At 44.4% G+C, this 25,621-nt stretch overlaps 1 protein-coding gene across 1 annotated transcript in view; it reads right to left on the bottom strand.

Annotated features, from left to right (window-relative positions):
* Nucleotides 1-25,621, bottom strand: part of SORCS3 (sortilin related VPS10 domain containing receptor 3) — a 580,427-nt gene that overhangs the window by 87,301 nt on the left and 467,505 nt on the right. The window contains exons 8-11 of the mRNA XM_033842145.2: nt 23,150-23,239; nt 14,065-14,244; nt 4,352-4,498; nt 2,700-2,802 (exon numbers count right to left, since the gene is read on the bottom strand). Coding sequence (XP_033698036.1) covers nt 2,700-2,802; nt 4,352-4,498; nt 14,065-14,244; nt 23,150-23,239 — 520 coding nt within the window. The remainder of the gene's footprint in view (nt 1-2,699; nt 2,803-4,351; nt 4,499-14,064; nt 14,245-23,149; nt 23,240-25,621) is intronic.

The following is a 25,621-nucleotide window of genomic DNA, read 5'->3' on the forward strand; positions in this document are numbered from 1 at the left end:
AGGCTAGGAAAGTGCTTTGCACACCTTAAGGCCCTGGGAGGATGTGAGGCCTCGACGACTAGCTTGAAACCACAGTGATAAGGATAGTAAGAACCCTAGCGCTTCTTTTTTTTTTTTTTTTGCGGTACGCGGGCCTCTCACTGCTGTGGCCTCTCCCGCTGCAGAGCACAGGCTCCGGACGCGCAGGCTCAGCGGCCATGGCTCACGGGCCCAGCCGCTCCGTGGCATGTGGGATCTTCCCGGACCGGGGCACGAACCCGTGTCCCCTGCATCAGCAGGCGGACTCTCAACCACTGCGCCACCAGGGAAGCCCGACCCTAGCGCTTCTCATGGCTAAAAGCAATTGGCAGACTCTCCAGACTGGAATTCCATCTGCCTCGTGAGATGTGGCCTCAACAGGAGCCTCAAACAGGGACAGGACAGGGGATGTCCTGTCATCCCCACAGCTTCCGGGAGCCCTCATCTCAGTGAGAGGTGGGAGGACGCAGTGAGGAGCGGAGAGGAGAGAGGCCAGGATCACTGACACCTGAAGGCAGGTGAAATGCATGGATGTGGAAAAGGATCCTGGAGAGACAGGCTCCATTCAGGCCAATGAAGCCATCCTAGGATAACTTCATAATTATTCTCCCGATAACGAACAGCCTTCCAGGGCGAGCTGGCAAGCAGGGTAAGGAGAAGCTGGGAATGAGAAGGCATGTGCCACGGACCTAGCACTGGCTTTTCATCAGGATCTCGTCGGCTGTGTTATGGTCCTCTCAATGCAAAGCACCATACAAAGTTACAAGAGTGACAAAGGGAGAGAAAAGGAATTAGTAGATTCTCATGTATATGGACAAGAAAGTTTCCGAATCCAATCCTTAATGTATATGTGTCTGTCAGCTTACAAAGACTTAGCACTAGAGTAATTTCGAGGCACGTGATGGCCTCAGGTAGTAACAACCACAACTAACCTACCTGACTATGCTCTGAGCCCTCAGCGGGATCTTCCATCTCTAATTCTAATTCTTACAACACACTCACAAGGCAGCGAACAAAAAAAACAAAAAACAACTTCATTTGCAGATGAGGAAAATGAAGCTCTGAGGTTAAGGAACTAAGCCAAATGCATAAGGCTCGTAAGTGTCAGAGGTCAGCTTGGCAAGCAGGACTGCAGGGGTCCTGAGTGCGTTCATTCATTCCGTGGATGCAGAGTGAACGCATATTATTTATGGATTCTCTTGATGGAGATGTGCAGACCATATTCTCCTGGTGTAGGAAGAGCAGTTCTAAATTTCTATAACATTAACAATGGTAATAGGTGACATGTACTGAGTATTCGATATGTCCTAGGCACTGTCCTGAACACTTGAAACCCACTGCTTCATTAATACTCCAATTCCGTTATGTTGGTATTATTATTCCCACTTTGGCAATGAAAACACCAACGTTCAGATTCAACCAACGTTCATGGTTCACACAGAACCATGCCTGGCTATACAGTTAGCATTTATATTTTATAATTGATTTATAAATTGATTTATTTATAATTGATTACTGTTTTTCAGTGTTCCTTCCACTCCAGTCCAGAGTCTCCTATAGGCCTTGAGGAGAGGCAGAGAGCACAGCAGTCCCAGAGCTGGGAGGTCCAATCAGCATGGATGATGGTGTGTGGGGTTCACTCCCCCCAGCCAGGAGAACACCAATAGAGCCTGCCCTCACCTCTCACTGTCCTGGGCTCCCTGAAGCCAGTGGCGTTAAATAGGGTGGCTCCAGTTCCTACCGGGCGGAGGGGAGTAGTCTGAGGTGTCAGAAGGCTATGCCAGCTGCCAACCTGATTCGAGTGGATGGTCACTGGTGGTGTTAAAAAGTTCATACAGCTGGAGGCTTGGAGAAGAAAGTCACGTCTACGAGAGCAGTAACGCCAGCGGCTGGAGCTTCAGGTCGATGAGAGAAAACAGACTAAACCATCTCAGCAAGTTGCTGTGAATTTATCTGCTTTCATTAGAAAAAGAGCTGCCTCATCGCAGAGCTCTAACTTCGAAGATTAGAGGCCTGCCTTGCTTTATGCCATCAACGTATTCCTGCAAAGGTGTGTGGAAATCAAATGCATGCTAAGCAGAGCACTTTCCCCCAGCGACTTCCATGTTCATCTCCGAGTTGTTTTATCTTCATTTCTGATAGACGTTCAGTGGACAGTGCTTCCAACAATACAAATTGGAGTTTTTCTGCCCTTTCCCCCAGGCTGTCAGCCAAGCGGGTTACTCATGTGTAAACAAACCTTTACATGCACCAGAGACCTCCTGATTAAAAACAGCCCTGGGGTGAAACCCTTTGTAAAGAATCCTCTGTGCAAAAAGAAAACTACCCCAACTCATACTTGGTGAGCTAGGAAGTTCATGTACCACGTTTTCTTAAAGTGAGAAGTCCCTATTACAAACAACCTTTCTGATCTATCAGTTTACTTGGAGAGGAACCCTGGCCTCTTGCTAAGCACAGGGTACTGCCCTGTGACCATGTGAGATGTTGCATTTACCAAAAGTTGCAAGTGTCTGGAGCTCTTTTACTGGGTGATTAGATTGGCCTTGGAGTCCCACAGAGCTTGCCTGTTTTCTGGGAAGAGTGCCCATAGCTTTTATCTGATGCTCAAATGATTCCACAGAGGTCGTAACATATTCCAGAAGCCCTCAGTGAGGAAGAAGCCCAGGGAATGTCTTCCTTACCTGTGGCCACCACGAGCCCTGGAGCCGTCTCCTTGCTGGAGATTCTCCCTGAGGAATATGGATTTTCAGAGATCTGCAAGTGTAGATGTAGGGAGCAGAAGGGCTAAAATAGAGGAGGAGAAAGTGGCTTCATTCCAGGAAGCTCCTGACATGCACCCCTGCCCCACCAGATATGGGGCTCCCAGGTGTTCAGCTTCCAGAAACAGCAAGGATTGGATGTGAGCCACTCACTTAGTTTGGGGCACAAGTCATCTCTCCCTGAGCAGCTGATATGTTCACATCAGAAGCTGCCCTGAGCACCATTCATAGGTCCCATCCCGTCCCTGTTCCTGTCACAATTGTAGGCTTCCCCTCTCTTCCTCACCCCTACCCCATCCATCAAGGTCCAGTTCATGGTCAGCCTTATGAAGCCTCCCAGACCATTCCTTCCCACAGGATGACACTGATCTTCTCCCATCACTGGCCTTGGCCATCATGCTCTGCTTCTTGGAGTCCTAACGGGCCACTGGGAGCAGCAAAGTGGGGAAGTAAGTGAGACAGTCTCAGGCCCTCTACCCTCTTCTTCAACCAGATGGTCCCTGTTTCTGCTTTATGTATTTGGTTCCTGTTTATAATTTTACTTTGAATTTTACTTAAAATGTTTGAAGCCATTATTTGAAATGCATAAGTTTGTGTTCTTTATTCAGTTACTTATTTATCCCTTTTTGAGTTTCTTGAAAAGGATTAGGGATTTATAGACACCATATAATAAATAAAAATAAACGAATTGTGAAATCGGGGAAAGGAGAAAATTAGGTAATAAGATGAATCCATGGGTAAGGTTTGGGGAAAGAAAATTCTTGCTGTGACCAGTTCTTGCATACAGGCAGGCACCTGTCTCTGACCTTCCTAGTACCCCAAATCAGAAGCATGGAGCTGGACTGAAAACTACAAAAGGGGAAAGGCCCCGTTAATCCTATTTACCACTATATTCCCAGTTTTTCACATAACGTCTAGAATGTTCAGTAAGTTGCAAAAGGCAACTTTTTTTGCGAAGGGGAAACATAACCATTTCTGGGACCTTAGAAAATTTTCTCAAATAGGTCCTCTTTGTGAGGGCACTGAGAGTTGTGAATTTCACTGTTAATTATCTGTCTTCCCTCCTCACATGGAGTTGCACCTCCATGGTGCCTACCCCAATATTCCATACAGCTGGAACCCTGGGAATGCTGAGAGATTAACTCTGTCCCGTGTGGACATACCAGCCTGACATTCCTTGGGCTTCCAAGGCAAATTTTGCTTACCTTTCCCACCATCAAGCACTTATCATATCATACCAGCATCAGCTAATAGGTATTTACCACTACTGAGCTCTGTCTGGGACCCTTGGGCACAGGCTCTTTCTTTAGATAAGAAAGATAAAGATGTTTCTTTATCTTCCTAGGAGTTGGAGCACATAGTATATTCTCAGTAAAGGTTTGTGGAATTCAACTGAACTTTCCATCCAAGTGACATGGCAGTCTGAGTCCACAGGTCAATGCCCTGGGACCTGTAGGACATCCCTGCTCAGCACAGCCAAGATCCTAAGCCCTCCCTGATGGAAGAAAGCCCCCGCTGGAGCATCCCCAGTAACCAGCCTGCCCTGTGGTCTCACATGAGACCGGGGGACTGACCAGCAGGCAGTGTACTGGGCTTCCTCTCAGGTCCACGTCTGGAGCTTGCAGGAGGCGCCAATCCCTGCCCTTGTTGTAAGTGATGTAGGTCTTCACTTGGTCATCCACCTTCTTGTTTGCCAGGAATATCCCTTTGATACCTGCTACCTAGGAAAAAGGGCGAGAGATGGAGAACAATGTTGGGCCAAAATGCCTATAGTTTTGGAGAGGCCCTGGGAGAAGCCCCAGCATTTTCCACAGCGTGTGGAGGTACGACAGAGGAAAAGAGGAGGAACATGGTGAGAAATGTCACGTGCCACGTGGTCTCCAAAAGAAGTTTAAGTTCATCTCTGCTCCCTCCATCCCCACAAACCAGATGTCCCACTTCCCTATTATTCATCTGCTTTGCCCTACCCTACAGGTCTCTGCACTTTGTTCAGAGGGCTTTATCCTTAATTAACTATCAACATTCCCTCTGGGGTGGGAGTGGTTGATAACAACTGAAGGAGTTACTCCTTCTAGAGAACATTTGGGATTAACAGATACAGGCTACTATATATAAAATAGATAAACAACAAAGACCTGCTGTGGAGCACAGGGAACTATATTCAGTATCTTGTAATAACCTATAATGGAAAAGAATCTGAAAAAGATTATATATATGTATATAGACATACATATATATGTATAACTGAATCACTTCGCTGTACACTTAAAACATTGTAAATCAACTATACTTCAATAAAAATTTAAAATAAATAAATAAAAACAGAGAACATGGGATTTTGCTCAGGAGGGGCTCGTCGACAGGTTTTCAAGGCATCAAGGTATAATCTGTAATGGGAGAAGTCCAGGTGTCCTGATTAAGAGTGAGGTGGATATTTGGGGGCAGGTGACCCAGCTTGGCGACCTGGCCCCTGTCACTGGCTGTGCCACCAGCTCACTGGGTGACTTTGGATAATTCCCACATTATCTTGGGTCTCAGCCAATGGTCATTTTGAAAGAGCCCTTCCCTTCCTTTCTGTTCTCAGTCAGCTGGCAAAGGATACAACAGATAATGGAGAGCGCACGAGAGTTCCGATGTATTGGGATTTGCACGCCCTTGATATTCTGAAGGAAGAAGAGTATCGCCACAAAACAAGTAGCCAGAGAATGAGGACATTTATGATCCAGAAGCGTTCGAGAGTAAGTACAGATCTGACTCACTTTTACTTCTTCTATGCCTACATCTGGGCAATCAGAAGAGATATTTAGAATGACAGCAATCTATGTCAAGGAAACATTCCTTTGACTTCTGGTTCAAGTGCCAGGATTTTCCAAAGGAAACGTAATTCAAATTGTTTTAAATATATATAAATAAGAGGTAGAATGGCAGGTTTTCTGGATTACACTCAGATATCTCAAAATTTTAACTGTACTTATCCCCATTATTTGAGGGTCATCATGAATTGAGGTTTACTGCAGTTCTGAGAGGATGCCAGTGGGAACAAAAGGAAGGAATTTCACAGAAGTGAGTTCTTTTAATGACATAATTTACCTGATGAAATGAGAAGTGCTTTTCTTTTTTTTTAAGTAACCTGACTGGCCTTGAAAGAGAATAGAGAATGCCAACCCAAATACAAAACAACAAAGAACTACAAAAATGGACAGAGGATGTCAGGAGGAGAACAGTGTTATCTGGGAAGGACACCACCAGGGGAATTTGACAAAAGGCCAGTGATGGAACTGATTAGCTTCCTAATGTGAACAGAGGGTGGGTAAGGACAGAAGCCAAGGTGGGGAGAGGGGCAGCGTTGTCAGAGTTATGCCCTTCCCTGGAGGTACCCTCCCTGCTGCTTAAAGTCAGTGCCATTTCATGAAGGCCGGCACCTTACACACTCAGTCAAGGGCTGTGAGGCCCTCAGATCACCTCGGTCTTTAAAACCAACTGCAAAGTTGTTTCTCTCCAACCAATTACCAATAATTCCTCACAGAAAATGGAATCTGTGTTTCCTTAGAACCTTCTGCCTGATGGGGGCCCTTTGCTATTCTCTTTAGACACAGAGCTGGTGTCTTTTCTGATGGAGCACCAGATAATGATTCCATAGAACTCTTCCCCCTAAGCCAGCCCCCTGCCCCCAACATGTACCCAGGGCCTTGATATCGAATTTCTAGAACATATACAGGTCAGAATCAGACTTCTGTCTGTCACCATCATCCCCTGCCTCCTAGCTCAATACATTCTAGCGTGAATTACTAGCCACTTAGCTGCTTCTCGTGTTCTCTGGATGAGCGTGTTTGGAAAATATAATATGCCAATATTATATGACCATATTCCCACTAAGAACTCCACCACTCAGACGGCTATTTTCTGTGTGCCTCACATAGTCTGAGAGCAAAATCAGGAGAATGGAGACTGAAAATATATAGAAGGAGAGATTCTGAAGGAACCCATCTGCACCTCTGAAGGTGTTTCTCCTGCAGTTGCACCTAATGCCAGAGCAATCTCAGTCCTGTCTGCCTGTCTGGGGGAAAAAAAAAGATAAAACACTTCCCACTTGTATGTGGATTGTTCAAAGCCCTTACATTATTGCTGAATTGCTTCTTGGCTTCATCTCTTGTGTAAATGGACTATAAGCTTGGAGGGCACTTTGTTTTCTGTATCTTAGGCCAATAGCTTTCAAACTTTTCGATTGCAATCCAAGTATGAAATACATTTCTGTTGGCGCCCAGTAGACTCATACCCATATATGCATGTATGTGTACACACACAGCTACACACATATCTGACACAAAAGTTCCATGAAACACTACTTACCTTCACTACATGTAACGTAAAGGAACCGGGGAATGAAACACACATTCTAACTCTTCTCCATCCAAGGAGGTATTTGGAATCTGATCAACTTAAAAACATGCTTCTTCCCACTGTGGTTTGAAATCAGCAGCACAGCTGCTGCTCTTAGCCCCAAGAGTTCAAGGACAAAGGTACCAGCTTGTAAGGTGGTCTCCAGAGAAGAGGGTAGTACAAGGTCCCAGGCCTGCATGGCCCACTTTCCCTCTGGGAATCAATTTGAGGTGCAAAGGGACACTGACAGCAGCCCCTTGGCAGAGCACTGAGTCCAGGTGGCATAATCATCTGTCGCTCACCCCCATGCCCTCAGGACAAGGAAGCCAGGGCTCTGCTGAGAAAAGCAATTACCATGGTTTGCCTTGGGCTGTCCCTAGAGTTGGACCTGTTGTGAGGGGCCGATGAAGGTCAGTTGGGGAAAATGTCCCCACGGGGTCTATAAGTAGCCGTCCATCTGTCCAAAGAAGGGTAATGTAAGGTCATGATAAAGCAGTGGGTGGAGGGCAGGCACTAGAGACACGGAAAGCAATAAAACATCAATAAGATGAGCAAAGAGGCCAGAACACTAAGGATGGCTCAGAGTTTCATTGTATGCATCCAAGTATAGTGAGCTCATGATAATTAGTCATTAGGAAATTTAAACGAAACTAATGAGGTGCCAATAGGACCCTAAAAGAATGTCTAAACACACGTGTGTGCACACACACACTCACACACACACACACAACTGATAATACCAACTGTTGTTAAAGACGTGAAGCAACTAGAACTCGCATACATCTCTGGTGGGGATACAAAATGATGCTGCCACTTAAGAAATGGTTTGCTGGCTTTTTATAAACATACGCTGAGATTCAATCTAGCAATTCACTCCTATGTATTTACCCACGAGAAAGAAACACTTACGTTCACATAAATGTTTATAGAAATTTTATTCATGATCACACAGAACTGGAAACACCTTGAATGACCTTCAACTGGTGAATGAATAAACAAACGAGGATACACCCAGGCAATGCAGTATTACTCAAAGGAACATCTCTTGATATTCAACAACATGTGTGAATCTCAATGTACTATGTGAAAGAAGCTAGACTCAAAAGACTCCCTTTTTTGCATTCATATGAAAATGTAGAAAAAATAAAACTGGAGGGACAGAGCGAAATCAGATTGGTTTGCCAGTGACTTTTGGTGGGAGGAAGATGACTACAAAAAGGCCATAGGGGCTTCCCTGGTGGCGCAGTGGTTGAGAGTCCGCCTGCCAATGCAGGGGACATGGGCTCGTGCCCCGGTCTGGGAAGATCCCACATGCCGCGGAGCGGCTGGGCCCGTGAGCCATGGCCGCTAAGCCTGCGCGTCCGGAGCCTGTGCTCCACAAGGGGAGAGGCCACAATAGTGAGAGGCCCGCGTACCACAAAAAAAAAAAAAAAAAAAAAAAAAAAAAAAGGCCATAAGAGGGAATGTCGTGAGACAATACCTTATATGTTCAATGTTCTATATCTCGATTATGGTGGTAGATGCACATACCTCTGTCAAAACTCATAGAACCAAAAAGGGTAAATTTTACCGTACATAAATTACACCTCAATAAAAAAAATGAATGTGAAAAAAATGTATAATAGGAAGAGCCTGGGCTTTTTGGTCAAATTGACATGGGTTGGTTCAAACACAGCATCACCCTTTACTAGCTGTGTGATCTGAGCCGAGTTACCAAACTCTCTGCACCTCTGTACTCTCATAGGCACAATAGGGAATGGTATCTCCCACAAGGAGTTACTGTAATAGATAAATAAGAAAGAGTATATATATCATTAAGGGTTGTGCTGTCCAATACCATAGCCACTAGCCACATAGGGCTACTGAGAACTTGAAATGGGGTCAGTGGGACTAAGAAACTGACTTTTAATTTTATTTAGTTTTAACCAATTTAAACTGAAATTTTAAAAAAACTGATACCTGATCCAGTTATTGGCCAACTTTTAAGTATGCTTGGAATAACTTGGATATGTCAATCTACCTTTTCTACTGTAAATTTTATGAAATATAAATGCTGATCAAGTATTTCTGGTGAAAATTTAGCATATGAATTGAGATGCTTGAGAAGTGTAAAATATACCCAGGATACTGTAGACTCAGTATGACAAAAATTATAAAATATCTCATTAGTAATTTTTCATACTGAGCATATACTTAAATGACAGTATTTTGGATATTTTGGTTAAATAAAATATAATATTACAATTAATTTCACCTGTTTCTTTTTACTTTTTTCTCTTGATTTTAAAATGCGCATGTAGCTTGTTATATATTTACTCGACAATGTCAGTTTAAGGCATTACCTGGTATGCTGTTGTTAGTATTATACAGAGTTACAAGTTGGATGCTTAATCCAGGAAAATATTGAAGAAAATGCAGCAGCTCAGAGAATGTTTCTACAATATGACTGAAAGTGTTGCAAAGAACATTTGTTACCAGATTTACCAGTGGAGAACACCTAGGAAGAAATGCAGTTTATAGTTAGAGATGTGAAAAAACCACAACAGAGCTCTGTATGAAAATTTGAGTGTCATAAGAATAATGGTGAACACACATAATGAACTGTATTCATTGTCAACACCAGCCTTGTTTTGATGGAATGGCTCTGTTACCTTAAAGAAGAGATCATTATTTGGCCTTCAAGAATTATTTTCTCCCCTGATTATGTAATTACAGCCATGACAAGACTGCACTCTGATGAAGGGATTGGACAGAGCACAAGAGACTCCCTCTTCAGCAGGAAACTGCTCCAACAGACCAGGAAATGAACAATGCCTTGCCTTAGATTTTAGGGAGTTGGGTGGGGTTGATCCCCTTGGTCTCCAAGGTCTCTCAGTGCCAAGACCTACAAGGTGTACTTCTCAAATAAATTCTCACTTTCTTTGTCCCCTTTCCAATGTCAAGAAGAGGCTTGAGAGGTCCATGTGGAAGACAGAATGACACAGTAGTAGCTTTAATCAGCTGTGGTCAGCTCAAGCCACCTCACATCTGTGTTAACTAAAGGCATCTCAGACATTTCAGACAAGGGCAAACAGAGGTAACACCCTGTCACATTGTAATATAAAGCTTTACATTAACTTGGCATAGGCACTACCTCGCGCATACAATTATCATTTGCTAGATGTAAGGGAAAACAGAGAGAAATACCAGCCCAGAGAATAAACGCCCGACTCTTCAGTCAAGCTCTTTACTAGCATCTTCATAGCCTTTACCCCCACTATTCTCCAGGGTCATTCGACATTCTAGGAAAATGGACCTCTACTCATCAGACTCTGGTTCTCTTCTTATGCTGGACTTTACTAGGCATGCCTTTCTCCCATGCTCTAGCAGGTCATCATTTAAACCTACTCATCGGCAAGTCTCCCCAAATTCATCAAGTTAGAATTAATCTTCCTCTTAGTGAACATGCAGGAATTGCACCCCTAATACAAGTCAGACTGTGATCACTACCCTACTAGAGTCACTTACGTCTTTCCAGGAGATTTTGCATCTCACGTACCAGCCTCATCAGGCAAAATACATTTCATGAAAGTGTGTTACTTTAGCTGAATGGAACACGAAAGCTCACTGTTTCTTCCGGCTGTATTACTCAAGGGCATTCAGAGTCCACAAAAATTATAGTCTCTTTGCTAACTGGCCATATGGTACACAATCTCAGTTTCTGTGAGAATCTCCAGTGAAGAAGGTTAAAGTCTAATGACCCCTAGAGACCAATTAGATTGGGCTTAATCTCCAAATCACAGAATGTACACCCAGGTGCAAAGCAGCATCACCCTCTAAAAACCTTCAATATGGTCATGGTCTAGATAGTGTCAGGATATAATTTATTCCCTTGGTATTAAATGCCTTCTAGAATCTGAACCCCAACTACTTATGCAGCACTCGTTCTTGTCCCTGACAACCATCTATTCTACGCAATTAGACTGGCTAGCTCACGGACTTACAGATCTACACTGCCTGTCCGACTCTGGGCTTATGCCATTCTTGACATTTGGAATGCCTTCCACTTCTTCACCTCTTCCTCCCCAGGGCAAAAGTACTGATAACCGGATTGGTAACATTGAGAAAAAGAACTGGTCTTTTACAGCACATCCCGAACTCAACTATTTTGGGGATCTGCCTGCAAAGATCACATCCTCTGCACCACAATGCTGTGGTGTTACAGAGACAGGCTTCCATGGGAGAGCTTTTTATTTTTTTTTTAAACATCTTTATTGGAGTATAATTGCTTTACAATGGTGTGTTAGTTTCTGTTTTTATAACGAAGTGGATCAGCTGTACATATACATATATCCCCATATCCCCTCCCTCATGCATCTCCCTCTCACCCTCCCTATCCCACCCCGCTAGGTGGTCACAAAGCACCGAGCTGATCTCCCTGTGCTATGCAGCCGCTTCCCACTAGCTATCGATTTTACATTTGGTAGTGTATATATGTCCATGCCACTCTCTTATTTTGTCCCAGCTTACCCTTCCCTCTCCCCATGTCCCATGGGAGAGCTTTTGATTCACTACTTCTGCCTGTGACTGGATGGATGAGTTCAATTCTGGGGAGCAGTATTAGCAAGACCATTTCCTCCTACATGCTTTTCAAAGCAATAAAGCTGACATTTGATCTCCTTTTGTCTCACCCTTTGTTTCTGTCTCAAATGGTTTCATTCTTCGGCAGGTAAAAGAGGAACTTTGTTTACTGACCCCTTCAAAGCCCAACAAACTAGACTGCAAGCTCCCTGAGGGTAAGAACCCTTATCTTTCCTGCTTTCCTCATAGTCTGGAACACAATGCAGGGGCAGGATCAACCTTGATAAAAATGAATGGAGAACAAGGTCAACAGAATTGGTTTTAGGGAAGTTGCCTTGCCTAGTGTATCTTGCTTCTCTGTAGGTGCGATGACACCATGTATTTTTTTCCCCAAAAAAGACTGACTTCAGAAAGACAAAAAAAAATTATATGTATCTTGGCACATTCTTCATTTTGATTCATGTGTCACTTCAGATCAGAATGTCTCACTGTTCTAAATGACCAAGGAGTTTCAGGCACCCTGTTTTAGGAAAGGAACTGCACAGTGGCAAACTCACCCACCATATCAATAGAGTCAGAGAAACAGGAATTTCTCAGCTGAAAGGTCATCTGCAGCAATGTCCACCTCTCCTACTGGGCTCTGACCACAGGAGCATGAATAATCCTCTTACCTCTACAGGCTTACTTGTGCAAACAGGAATGGCCTCACTCCTGGGAACATTCATACAAACCTTCCCACAGCTGTGATCTACTGCCCAATAACAAAGGTATATTTCTGCCTCCTGGTGTGATTAGAGGCATGAAAATGTAAGCTTCCCAAAGCCATTTACACTCCTAGTCATCTCTACTAGTCTTTACAACTTTAGGAAGAAATCTAGGTCATTTCCGAAGCTGGGACCTTGTTGCTAAGGGAATTATTTCAGCACTTGTCTACGTCCTAGAAAATCAGGGTATTTCCACCCTGACATTCACTTCTCTCCTTCTTTTTAATGTACCTGCATTCACTCCATGACTTCTACCTAATAAAATAACTGGAATCTTATATGTTTCCACCACTCTTAGTAACTGAGCAGCCAACTTAGATACCAGAGTAGGGATGCGGGCCCTCTGACATGCACTGCTCAGAAGAGACCACTGTCAAGCAGAAGGCCATGTGTTGATCTCTCTGCTCTGACAGCCACTCCCGCCCCTCGAAGAGGAAAACTCACGATGGAGTAGCTCAGCCATACCATCTGAGGCTACCGCCCACAACAGGCTGTCCTGCTGTGAATGAATGACCTCCACCAGCACAGCCTGTGGGGTCTGACCACAAGTCACTAGTAAATGTTGGATAATGAGACACGCCTCCTTTGCTCAAATCAATCCATCTAGTTGAAGTGGTCACTCAAGTTCTTTCACTGCGAAAGCTCACACACTAGAGGTATAAACAAGCAGTGTATCATTAGGGTCACTGAAACAATTAGTTTCTTTTTTTTTTAAATCTAGTCCCTAAATGGAATCACTTGGTTTCCTAGATAAATTATTCTTTAACTGGTGGTCACACTAAAAAAATTCAATATAAGTGGAAACTCAATAAAGGTGATCATATTAAAAAAAAGATGTGGGCTTCCCTGGTGGCGCAGTGGTTGAGAGTCCGCCTGCCGATGCAGGGGATGCGGGTTCGTGCCCCGGTCTGGGAAGATCCCACATGCCGCGGAGCGGCTAGGCCCGTGAGCCATGGCCGCTGAGCCTGCGCGTCCGGAGCCTGTGCTCCGCAACGGGAGAGGCCACGACAGTGAGAGGCCCGCGTACGGCCAAAAAAAAAAAAAAAAAGATGTAAATCACAGCCAGTTCTTCTCTATGCACAGGTGTTGGCATCTGGCAGCATTTCAGGGAAACCCTCACTCCTACCAGTGATATTTGCTTTCCTCTCCTATAAAGTTGTGCACAAAACATGATTTTCCAAATAATTTAAGGTATATAAATAGCACTAATCCCTCCACCCAGATCTCATAAAAAGAAGCACAGACTTGAAAAAAGTACTTAAGAGATCACTGAAGTCAAGTACCTTCACTTCTGGGCTGTAATTCTGCTCATACACGTAAGACATTGATTTTAGCTCCCATTTGTTGAAGGCTTATTGAGTCAACCACCACACTAGATGCTTTACAAACATTATCCCTCATTCTCACAACAATCTCATTAGATCAATATTTTATCCCCATTTTACAGGTGAGGGAATTGAGAAGGTAAGTCCCTTTCCCAAAGTTACAACTGCTAAGTGTACAGCTGAGATCTGAATTCAGGACTATCTGACTCCAATGCTTGTGTTCATACTGTCAAAATTCATGAAATCTTGGCTACATACCTCATACAATTCAATAATGATGTTTCCCATCAGACCTCTGCTGCTCTTGATGTTCTCCATGGCCAGGGTGAAGTAGATCCCACGTGTGTCTGAGATGTAGAGGTTGTACGTGTCATTCTGGTTCCATTCCTGGACAGCTGCGAACACTTGGTTCTCATTGGTACTAATGATGTGCATGTCCTATAAGAAGATGGAAGGCCTGTAAGGCAGCAGATCTTCATATCTCCTTGCCCACTGAGACCCAGAGTAATCACCATGACTTATGAAACGGTTGAGAAAAAACTTGAGTTATAGGCAATGTTAAACAATTCTGTGTCAGGCCAAGGCTATAAATTATGAGCTTCATGATTTCTGTTACTTGCTAAGTGACAGGAAGATGGGTGTAAGGGGCTTTGGTGGGTATGATTTTCCATGGCTTCAAGGGATTTATCCACTTTCATTTATTTATTTAGATGTTGGGGGTAGGAGTTTATTAATTAATTTATTTATTTTTGCTGTGTTGGGTCTTCGTTTCTATGCGAGGGCTTTCTCTAGTTGTGGCAAGTGGGGGCCACTCTTCGTCGCGGTGCACGGGCCTCTCACTGTCGCGGCCTCTCTCGTTGCGGAGCACAGGCTCCAGACGCACAGGCTCAGTAGTTGTGGCTCACAGGCCTGGTTGCTCTGCGGCATGTGAGATCCTCCCAGACCAGGGCTCAAACCCATGTCCCCTGCATTAACAGGCAGATTCTCAACCACTGGACCACCAGGGAAGCCCCCACTTTCATTTTTTGTTTTTATAACTGAAAGTTGGTCTTTGCTAGCGGAGACATACAACCTTGCAAGAGGAAACCCACACGTGCAAAAATGACAGGTCCTATCCCTTCATTAGATCTTCATTTATGATTTCAAACTTTTTAGGGTAACGGTTTTCACGCCTTTTTTTGGAATCTTCAGATGGGGATGGCAAGAAAGGTGGCACAGAGGCATAGCCGATGGGTGGGGCTCTGGGCTTCCAACTCTGCTGGAAACAGAGCAGCACTACTGAGATCTGTTATGTCCTGGAGTTCTGTGTAATATTTTAGGAGTAAAAGGTGAGGGGGGTTCTGCTGCTAATACAGTAATGTTTGAAAACCACAGATATACAGGTAAGGATACTCACTCTAGAATTTAGTGTTCTGGGTCATAATATAAGCTCTGCTATAAATCAGCTGTATGATATTGGATGCGTCAGTCTCCCTGAGCTTCCATTTTCTCACTGAAAGAGTGAAGAGGTTGGGCTACCAATAAAAATAGCTAACATCTGGGCACATTCTAAGTCATCTAAATGTATTATTTCAATTTAAAAAATCCAATAATTCTACAATGGAGGTAGTATGATTATTCCTGTTTTACAGAGGAGTCAACTAAGGCACGCAGAGGTTTACCAACTTGCTTCAGGTTACGTAACTCGTTAAGTAGCCGAACCATGTTTTGAACCTCTGTGATATGACTCTCACCTAATTGTTAGCTTCTAACTATTTGTATATACAGCCCCTAAATCAGAAGTTGCAAACCAATGACCCATGAAATGAATATGAATCACAATTGTTTGGTTTGACCATAACCTCTATCAGATACCTGAAAATGTAGTATTTTAGGTAGAGTCAGCACTCATTGGAGTCTTAGCCCTACATATCTATGATCTGCCCTTATATATTACTGTTAACTTCTTGGTCCCTGAAGTCACTTTAGTTTGTATTCCTGGACTGGGTCATTTCTAAAATTAAATCTAATAGTTCAGAATTCAAAATCGGTTTTAAAAGCCAGTTTGCATATGTGGCTAGGCACTGTACAAAGATTACCACAAACTCAAGTCATTACCTAAGGATCTTACACTGTCAGGAAGAAATGTTAGCCTGGATAGATATCGGACTGAATAAAAGCAATTTTAAAAATGTATAACTATACAGGTGTATATGCCAAAGAATAATATCGTCCCAGGAAAGCAAAAAGAGAGGCACCCTTGTCACTGTGGCCAAAAGCACTGGTAATAGGGACACAGGCAAGTGGAGTGACAGTAAGTAAATAACTAGGGTGGATCTAGCCTTCACCTTATTTGACAACCCTTCCCAGAAATGGTTTCACCAAAAAAGGAGGCAGCAATGTCTCTAATGTCAGAACCACGCAGAGCTCCTCCATGCCAATTGTACAAAGAAGCAAACTCATCTGGACAGCTGGGAGGGGGCAAAAGTGAGAAAGTGAGCTCTGGATCTTTCACTGGAGATTCTCTGCCAGATCTCAGCCTCTAGCCTTGGACTCCCTAGGTCACCTTGACTGAGACCTCATTTGCTCATTTGTGCTTTCACACCTTGTAGAATTACAGGTTCCTGCTGAGGTGCCTGAAAATGGAAATAAGGCTTACTCTTAAAAACCATGTGATGGGGCTTCCCTGGTGGCGCAGTGGTTGAGAGTCCGCCTGCTGATGCAGGGGACATGGGTTCGTGCCCCGGTCCGGGAGGATCCCACATGCTGTGGAGCGGCTGGGCCCATGAGCCATGGCCGCTGAGCCTGCGCGTCCGGAGTCTGTGCTCCGCAACGGGAGAGGCCACAGCGGTGAGAGGCCCGCGTACCGCAAAAAAAAAAAAAAAAAGTGAGGAAGTCATGTTGTGTGCGGTGGAATGAAAGCCCAAGAACCCAGTAGGAGGGGAAATAGCAGCTGCAGGAAATATGGATTTAATTCACTTTACCTGTTAAAAATGCAACAGAAATGCCTGGCTTTCCCCAGATGTTTTGGTCATAAAAATGAATGAACTAAGTTATTTTAGACTAAACTAATGTAAAAGAAGTGAGGGGGGAAAAAACAACTTCAAACACTGGGGCATGGTCAGCATCAGAGGCAGCCAGATTTGCTGTGAGTGCATCTTAGTTTAGACCTGCACTGGGACTATGTTACCTGGTGAGCAGGTATTCCAGGCTCCAGGATGAGAGACTACTCTCTAGTATATAGAATTACGGGATGTCCACTTGAGAAATCCTTAATTTATCAAAGTCACTTAGCTAATAAATTATATTACTAAGATTTGAACCTAAGACTATCTGAATAAAGAGGTTAAACTCCTTACCAGTGGGGGTATACTCGGTGTGTATCAAAATGACCTGGCGATCCTAACAGCATGCAGACTCATGGGTCCCAATACCTGAGATTCTGATTCATTATGTCTGGTTGTGGAGTCTTAGATTCTGCCACCTGAGCAAGCCCTCCAGATGATTCTAGTGCATGCAATCTAGGGAATCACTTTTTGAAAAACTCTGAACTATGTGCCCTGTCTCCTAATAGGTCTTAGAGTTGAATAAGGGTCAACCAATAATGAGAATATTAAGTCTTCCAGAACAAAGAAAAGCATCATTAGTTAAAAATGGTCCTATAGGAATCTGAATGACAATAAAGCTTATTTCTTTCATCTTGCTACCCTAATTTAACTCCAAAGCATGTGTCACTTCCTTATTGAAACAATTATAAACAACACTGCCCCTACATCCTCCCAATAGAGTCACTAGGGAGAATCATGGTTGCTTTTTGAAAATCTAAACCTATGACTTCCTAGGTGAACAATAGTAAAAATACTTCCGTGTTATTGAAACATTTTCTTATAATTCGGGCCTAATGTAACTTCATTCATTACAGAAACACCTATGTTATTAAGCATTTGCGATGTGCCAAACACCATATATAAATACAGACAGGAACAAAACGTGGAACCTGACCTCAAGAATATGCCCATCTGGTGGTGGAGACATCACAGACTCAGGTGGCCTTTCGTGAACTTGACTAAGGACTACAATAGACGTGCTGAAAACGGTGAACACAGGCTTACAGGTGAGAGACAGGTGGAGTATTCAAGGGAATGTATGGAACTTGGAATAACCTGAAGGCAATATTCCTCTGAGGGAGGTGAGGATAGACAGTGGCCACATCATAAGGGGTTCTGTACGGCACACCGAAGTTCTACCCTGAAAGGAAGTACAAAGCTGACACAAGATTTGAAGCAGGAGAAAGGGAGGATTAGAGTTGGTTAATTAATGCATAGACTTTGTTGAAGATGATCAAGTTCATTATATGATAATATCAAATGTGGAAGCATTGTGAAGAGTGGATTTAAATGGGGCAATGCTAGAAGGAAGGGAGAAGGCTTAAAAGGTCATCGCAACCATCTAGGCAGTAATACACAAGGGCCTGAACTGAAGTAGATTCTCTATGAGAACTCTACGAAATGAACTTGTGAGATATTAAGAAGGTATAATCTACAGAAGGGAGAAGGACACATCTTGAATATCTCAGATACCTGAATAACAAAATTTTCTGCTTTTTATTTAGAGGATTCATTACAATCAATATTAACAATCACTTCTATAATTATTTGTGTGATATCTGCCTCTCTCATTAGACTATAATGAGTTCTCAGATGGCAGACACTATGTCTCTCTTATTTGTCACTTTATTTTTAGTGCTTACCAGAGTATCTAGCACATGGTAGACATCCAACAATAGTTTACTGAGTAAATAAATGGAGTAAGTAAGTAAATAAATGGAGTAAGTAAATAAAAGGAGGAGATATAAGCGCCGAAAGGTAGAGACTCTGAGCTCAGTTGTTAAACGGGTTCTTTAAGGGAATGTACCTCGAATAGGCAGTTAACGATATAGTTCAGAGTTTAATGGAGAGATATCTGCTGGGGCTGTGGATATAGGAGTCATCAGTGTGAAGAGAAGGGATGAGGTCACTCAGGAACCATGAAGAATGCAACGGGAATTTAGGAACATCCCCACTTCAGGGATGGCAAGGGAAGGGGATCCAGAAAAGGAAACCAGGAGTAAAACACTGCCAAAGCGAAGAGTATCACGGGTGGATTTTTTTTCCCCAACAGTGTCAGATACTCCAGAGAGTTTAAAAAAAAAACAACAAAAGATAAAGATGTAGAGACGTCTAATTGGATTTGGCATGCAGGTAGCCACTGGTTACAACGGCTAGCAGATTTTTTTGTTGCTGTTGTTGTTGTTGTTGTACGTGGGCCTCTCACTGTTGTGACCTCTCCCGTTGCGGAGCACAGATTCCGGACGCGCAGGCTCAGCAGCCATGGCTCACGGGCCCAGCCGCTCCGCGGCATGTGGGATCTTCCTGGACCGGGGCACGAACCCGCGTCCCCTGCATCGGCAGGCGGACTCTCAACCACTGCACCACCAGGGAAGCCCCCAGCTAGCAGATTTTTAACGGGACAGTGGAGAGATGGATGTGGGAGAGCTGAGGGCAACTAGCAGTAGGTTCAAGAGTGAATAGAAAATGAGAAAACAGGTTAAAACTACAGATAGCTCTTTAAGAAGAGAGGCCATGACACAGCAAGGAAGGATAAATCAGTATTCGGGGAAATGTAAAAATTAAGGACAATTTTCCTAAGGAAATTAAGGAAAGGTTAACATTACTGTCATTATCATTATAATAAATTATCTAAAACATATTTCCCCCTGTTCTCTTTCATTATTCAAAGTGGGATTAACTGTATTCTACTGTCAAAAACAAACCCAGACTCAGGTAAGGAGAGAGTTGATTGGAAAAGACTATTGGAATAGGGGAAACACTCTGATCAAAGTATTTGCAAGCACCTCAGAGTGAAGGCAGAAAAGAATTACTCGTATTGGGAGAAGTAAAGCAAGGCTAGAATGAACTGCGGGGAGTGGGGTAAGGAGTAGTTAAACAGGAAATTGTTTTCCTTAGGGTCAAGCGATTCTCTTAAGGAGAAAAGCCAGACTTAAGTCTGGTCCAGTCAAATTAGCAGGCACTTTGTCCAGATTGGTCAGTGGGGACAAACAGTTCAGTGAATCATTTATGAGACAAAGAACAGGAATCTGGTCTTGCCAGAGGTAAATACGGGGCACATTTAAGAGAAGGGGAGTTCTTTGCAGTAAGCCATATCCAGGAACACAAAAGCGTGGGGGGATTTCTTAAATGTTGCTGTTTCCAGGAGCTTGGGGCTCAAGTCAAGCTCAGCGTTGTTACCGCCAAACTGAGCTCCGTACAGAAACAAACAAACCAACACGAAACAATTTTTTCTCTTGCAGAAATGACAGAGTAGCGAGTTAAGAACAAGTCCAGAATCTAAGAGGCAAGAGGAGGTCTTGGAGACTCAGAGGGGTCCAGTGAGGCAGAGCAAGAGCGGCCTGGGACACGACCCCACCCCACGAGGAACTCGCCCAACAGGCTAAGAGCGTCAGTAGTATTTCCCCTGGAACACAATCACTGCTTAGACTTGCCCAGCACTTTACACTTTACCAACAATGAGCCATTTGCTGCATCCTTACAACTTTGCCAGATGGAATGGTATTATGATGCCCATTCTACAGATGAGAAGACCTGGGCTCACAGATGAGCAGCAGGCAGAGCTGGAATGAAAGCCCTGGGTTTCTGCTCTTGAGCTCCGTCTCCTTTTCCCCGAGGCTGCCATGGCTTCTGTCATCTCTCTCCAAGCCCTCCGCAGGTGCGTGCTCTACACGGCCATCGGCCTGAGACTCAGCGCCAACCCAATGCCCAGGGGCTGGGCTATTGAGGACTCAGCACAAGGCTGCTGCTCTTAATAATGTCACTCTTTATTAATGGCCTTCATCTCCTTCCCTGCAAAACACTCTGAAGCCATGGAGTGCCCCAGGAGAGTGTATTCTGCACAGTCAGCTGGGAGTAGAGGTGGGAGGGCCATGATGATGGGCAGATCTGCCATGTTTCTGTTTCTAAGCAAGATGCCCAGCAGCAACTGCAGCACAACGTGGAACAGCAACAACTTGCTTAAAAGCCATTTCCGGGGCTTCCCTGGTGGCACAGTGGTTGAGAGTCCGCCTGCCGATGCAGGGGACACGGGTTCGTGCCCCGGTCTGGGAGGATCCCACATGCCGCGGAGCGGCTAGGCCCATGAGCCATGGCCTCTGAGCCTGTGCGTCCGGAGCCTGTGCTCCGCAACGGGAGAGGCCACAACAGTGAGAGGCCCGCGTACCGCAAAAAAAAAAAAAAAAAAAAAAAAAAAAGCCATTTCCGTTTCTAAACGATGGAAATCACCCATCTCCCTCCACCCACTCCGTCCTCACCTCCTCGGCCCAGGCTATGAAAACCCGGCCAAGGCCGACGAATAAAGGGGATCGATAACCATCCAGCTATCTTCACGCCAGCCCTCATGTTAATGAGAAGCTGCTCCGGATAAAGTTCGTCGAAGGGGCTGCACGGATGGTAGTCTACCACAGTAAACTGCCATGGGGCTGCTAATCAGTGATGGAGGGCTCTAGGGTTGTGACTGACGCCAGGCTTCACGTATCCCCACCTGCAGCCACACTGCCCAGGGGAGCAAACTGTTTGCTTTTCTGAGAAGTTTAAAAATACATAAAACAGGCATACAGACAAGAGGCAAAATAAGCCCTACATGGAGAAATGTGGTTTGGAAAGTTCCTGAAACTCTTTTCCTGGGCCAATACATGGAAATCACCAGGTTGCCGCTAAGGGTCATTCTCCTTTAGAAAGAACATGGTCACGAACTTCCTCATCTTCTGCAAGCAGGGATACCTCTTTCCTGCTTGGGTTTAGAATATCTGATGGGTACACCCTGCAAGCGGAGTCCTATACAATGGGCCTAGAAAGCCAATCACGGGGACATTAGAGAAAATGAGAAATTAATGCCCATGGCCCCTGAGGCTACTTCCCATGGTCCCTGTGAATTTCACCAGCCTCTCCACCTCTCTCTGTGCAACCCAGTCTCTCAATATAGTTTTCCAGTTTGTTAAATGAACCATACTCTCTCTCAAAATCGGGCCAGTATATGTATTTTCTACCAGCTTCCCGAACACTTGCTTGCAGGGTTAACTCCTTATCTGTCTTGAATCATCTTAAGCATCACTTTCTTTAGGAAACTCGTCTTCTCTACCCATATTTGGTGAGCTCCAACTATCACGTCACAATGGCCCTTGAGCTTCTGTACCTATAATACTCCCTACACCCACAGTTGCTTGTTCAGTGTCTCTTCTCTACGAGAATACAAGCTCCATTACGGCAGGGAACGTGTGTATCTTATTTACCACTCTAACCACAGAGCTTAGTTCAGTGCCTGGCACAGAGTAAAAACTTAAATGGAAGAAAGAATAGATCGATGGGTGAATAAATGAAGGAACAAATGAATGAATGGGCATGTGCATGCTTATATGAATAGGTGAAAGTATAAAAGCAACCAGGGGTAGGTGCTTATCCACCTTCTTATCCCATAATCCCTACTACCTCTGTACTCATTTCGCCTTTCAGGATACGTTTCCTAGCACCGACTTAGAGATCCAAGTCTTTGTACCATTACATTTGATACACGTCCAACCTGAGACTTTGCTTCTTTGCAGCCTTAAGAGGTGATGCAACTAAAGCCCTCCCACATTCATCCCGAGGTTCTAAGATCTGTCTCCTCCCAGAAGCCATTGTTCACAGGGGACGAGGTCCACAGAGTAAGTTTTATGATTTTCCAATACAGGAGTTAAAATGCCACGATTTGGTATTAATTTTATAGTATACTATTCCTTTTTAATTACTCATAGTGGCAGAAGGGAGTGGAAACACAGGCAGTGCGTTTATATTTAGCATTGAAGGGTAGAGAAAAGCAAGAAAGCCATGAGACTAACCTGTCCACATCTATCTATCTATCTATCTATCTATCTATCTATCTACCTACCTACCTACCTACCTACCTACCTATGGTTTCTGCCTGGACCATTCTAAGCCTGGCCCTTTACTTGTCAATAAGGCCCTTGTGAAAGGGAGGGGCCCTCAGAAGAGATTGCAAAGCTAGTGTTCCTTTCACTACCAGTCCTGGGAAATGACCCGAGATTATATCGGATGTTTGAATCATAGGAAATCAAAGCTCTTGCCTGTGTACCCTGCTGAGAGGGGAACACAGAACCCAGATTCAGTGACATCAGCAGAGGCTAAACCCCACAGTGGTTAAGTGCAGCTGAATGCCAGCTGTCTCCCAGGCAGGGATCAAACCTTCTGCAGCCCAACAAGGCAGCCTCTCCCCACCCCTTTATCTGGCAGGACCCAGGGGAGCAGGTGGTGCGTACCTTGGGCAGCGAGTACTTGGGCAGCTTTATCTGAGTGAAGGCTTCTCTTCGGTAAGACACATAGTAGCTGGCTCTTCCACCAGTTGTTACCTGTATCATGGGGAAAACACAAAAGGTCAGATGGAGCTACGGATCACGGCACAAGGTGGAGAGCAGTAGCCTCTCCACCAACAGCCACAGTAGGTTTGTAACAACCTTTTAGGGAATATACTCCCTGTTGGCTTTGGTCCTCCAACCCCACAGTGCCCTGAGTTGCTCCTATAGCACAGCACTTAGACAATAAGTGAGTAATTCCGACAGTCTTCCCCTGCGGCTGGCAATGTCTGTGAGAGCAGGGGCTCTATACTCTGTCACGGTGTTCTGAATACATACACACTTAATAAATATTTTCAACTGAAAACAGAGAAGCTACTATGTCTGCTGTACCCATGATCTATATATTCTTTTTTTTCAACAGCTTTTCATCCACTGCAATGATGACATGATTGTCAAAGAAAATTTGTTTTGCATCTGAACAATTACTATTGCTCAAAGCCTTATTACTTTGAAATTAATTTCACTACCTCTCTGAGCACAATTATTTTCCTTCCTATTTACAAATCCACGCATTGAGCAGATATTTACTGATTCTTTCCATGTGTTAGTTCATTAAAGACATCAAAAGTCAGAGAAAGAACTCTGGATTTGAAAGTCAGAAATCTTATGTCTGAGTCTCAGTCCTACTAGCTCATGGCAGGGGGAGTCAACAGCTGAAACCTCACTTGGCAACAGATGGATTCTCAGAGGAACCTGGAAACCACTCCAAGAAAGGGTCCCCTGGCCTGGGCTTGCTGGAAAGTCTCGCCAACATGGCATAGCTCTGCAGGTGGCAGCTCTTGGCCCAATTATCCTAACTCAGGGGAAATTAATATTCACAGGAGAAGACAACATAGGCTGCTCAGAGAAAATAACAGGAGGACAGTAGCAACCAGGCTGCTGTGCTGAGGAAGCAATCACTGGAAGCCCAGGCTCCTGCTGAAGATAGGCCAGTCCCCTGACCCTGGTCCAACCCTAGTGCCCGCCCACAGCGGCTGCTGGGAGCAGGGGGCGTATAACTTCTCTACTGAAAGCCACCCATGGCTCCTCACTCTGAGATGGCATTTCCCCCTGATGGTCACTGCTATCCTTACATCTCTATTTTCTAATTAGAATCATTCTTATCTTGTATTCCAAGACTTTTTTTTTTTATAAGACATCTGTTCTGAAGCTATATTGTTCCATGTTGGCTCAGAGGTGGGGTGTTGACAGATTAAGACCAATGAGTTGCTGAGAAGTCTTTTGTTTTTCTTTTTTAAATACATCTCAACTACATAGAATCAGATTAAAATATAACCCTTGGTTCTAAGCACAGTCACCATGAGTCCTGGCATGATCCTATTTATTCGCTTCTTTAATTTGGTTTTATTTCTAATTATAAAACCAACACATATAAACGTACCTGCAAACCCAAGAACTAGATCAGTAGTTTTTAAACTTCAGCATGCATCAGAATCGCCCAGAAAGCTCGTTAAAACTCAGACTGCTGGGCCCCCCCCACAGAGCCTCTGATTCAATCAGTCTGGGATGAGGTCCAAGAATTGTCTTTTCTAATAAGTTCTAGATGATGCTGATGCTGCTGGTCTGGGGACCACACTTGGAGCAGCACAGACAAGAACTTCAGTGCCAACTGACATACACCTCTATGCCGCTGTGCTCCTCGCCTGTCCTGACCCCTGCCTCCCTCTGAGATGTAGCCACTTCCCCGAATTTTGTGTCTACAGTGATAATAAAGTCTTTTTAAAATTAAGGTGAAATTCATACAACATCAAATTAACCATTTTAAAGTGTACAATTCGGTGGCATTTAGAACCTTCTCCATGTTGTATGACCACCACCTCTGACATAGTTCTAAATCATTTGCATCATCCCCACCCAAGAAGACCTTTTACCCAGTGATAAAGTTTTTAAACCCCCAAATATATCCTCTGGTCTCCCATCATGTGCTTGACAATCAGCTCTCCACAGCACATCCTGAAGTTCACCAACCTCACCCTTAGTGAATTAGACCAGGGTCAGAATCCCGTGACTAATGCTGGCCAGAGGTCAGCAATTAAAAGCAGCATTTCCCCCGAAGACCCAGTCACCTCCACAGGGAACAAGATGACAGCACCACCACGCTTCTTATCAGCACCACAGAGCAAGGCAGGGCCCCCTGGGGTTTCTAACTTACCAAGGGCCAAAGGAGAACAGAGTGGTCCCCTTGATAGGGTCCCGCTGACCTGACTCTGGAACTCAGCCCAGCCATGCCTGTATGGCCCTGTGCAAGCACAGATTCTCTCTCTCTCTCTCTCTCTCTCTCTCTCTCTCTCTCACACACACACACACACACACACACACACACAAAACACACACACACACACACACAGAAGCTCACACACACAACCTGGGAGAGTT

The sequence above is a fragment of the Tursiops truncatus genome, chromosome 16 (genome assembly GCF_011762595.2).
Source record: "Tursiops truncatus isolate mTurTru1 chromosome 16, mTurTru1.mat.Y, whole genome shotgun sequence".
NCBI classification, from domain to species: Eukaryota; Metazoa; Chordata; class Mammalia; order Artiodactyla; family Delphinidae; genus Tursiops; species Tursiops truncatus.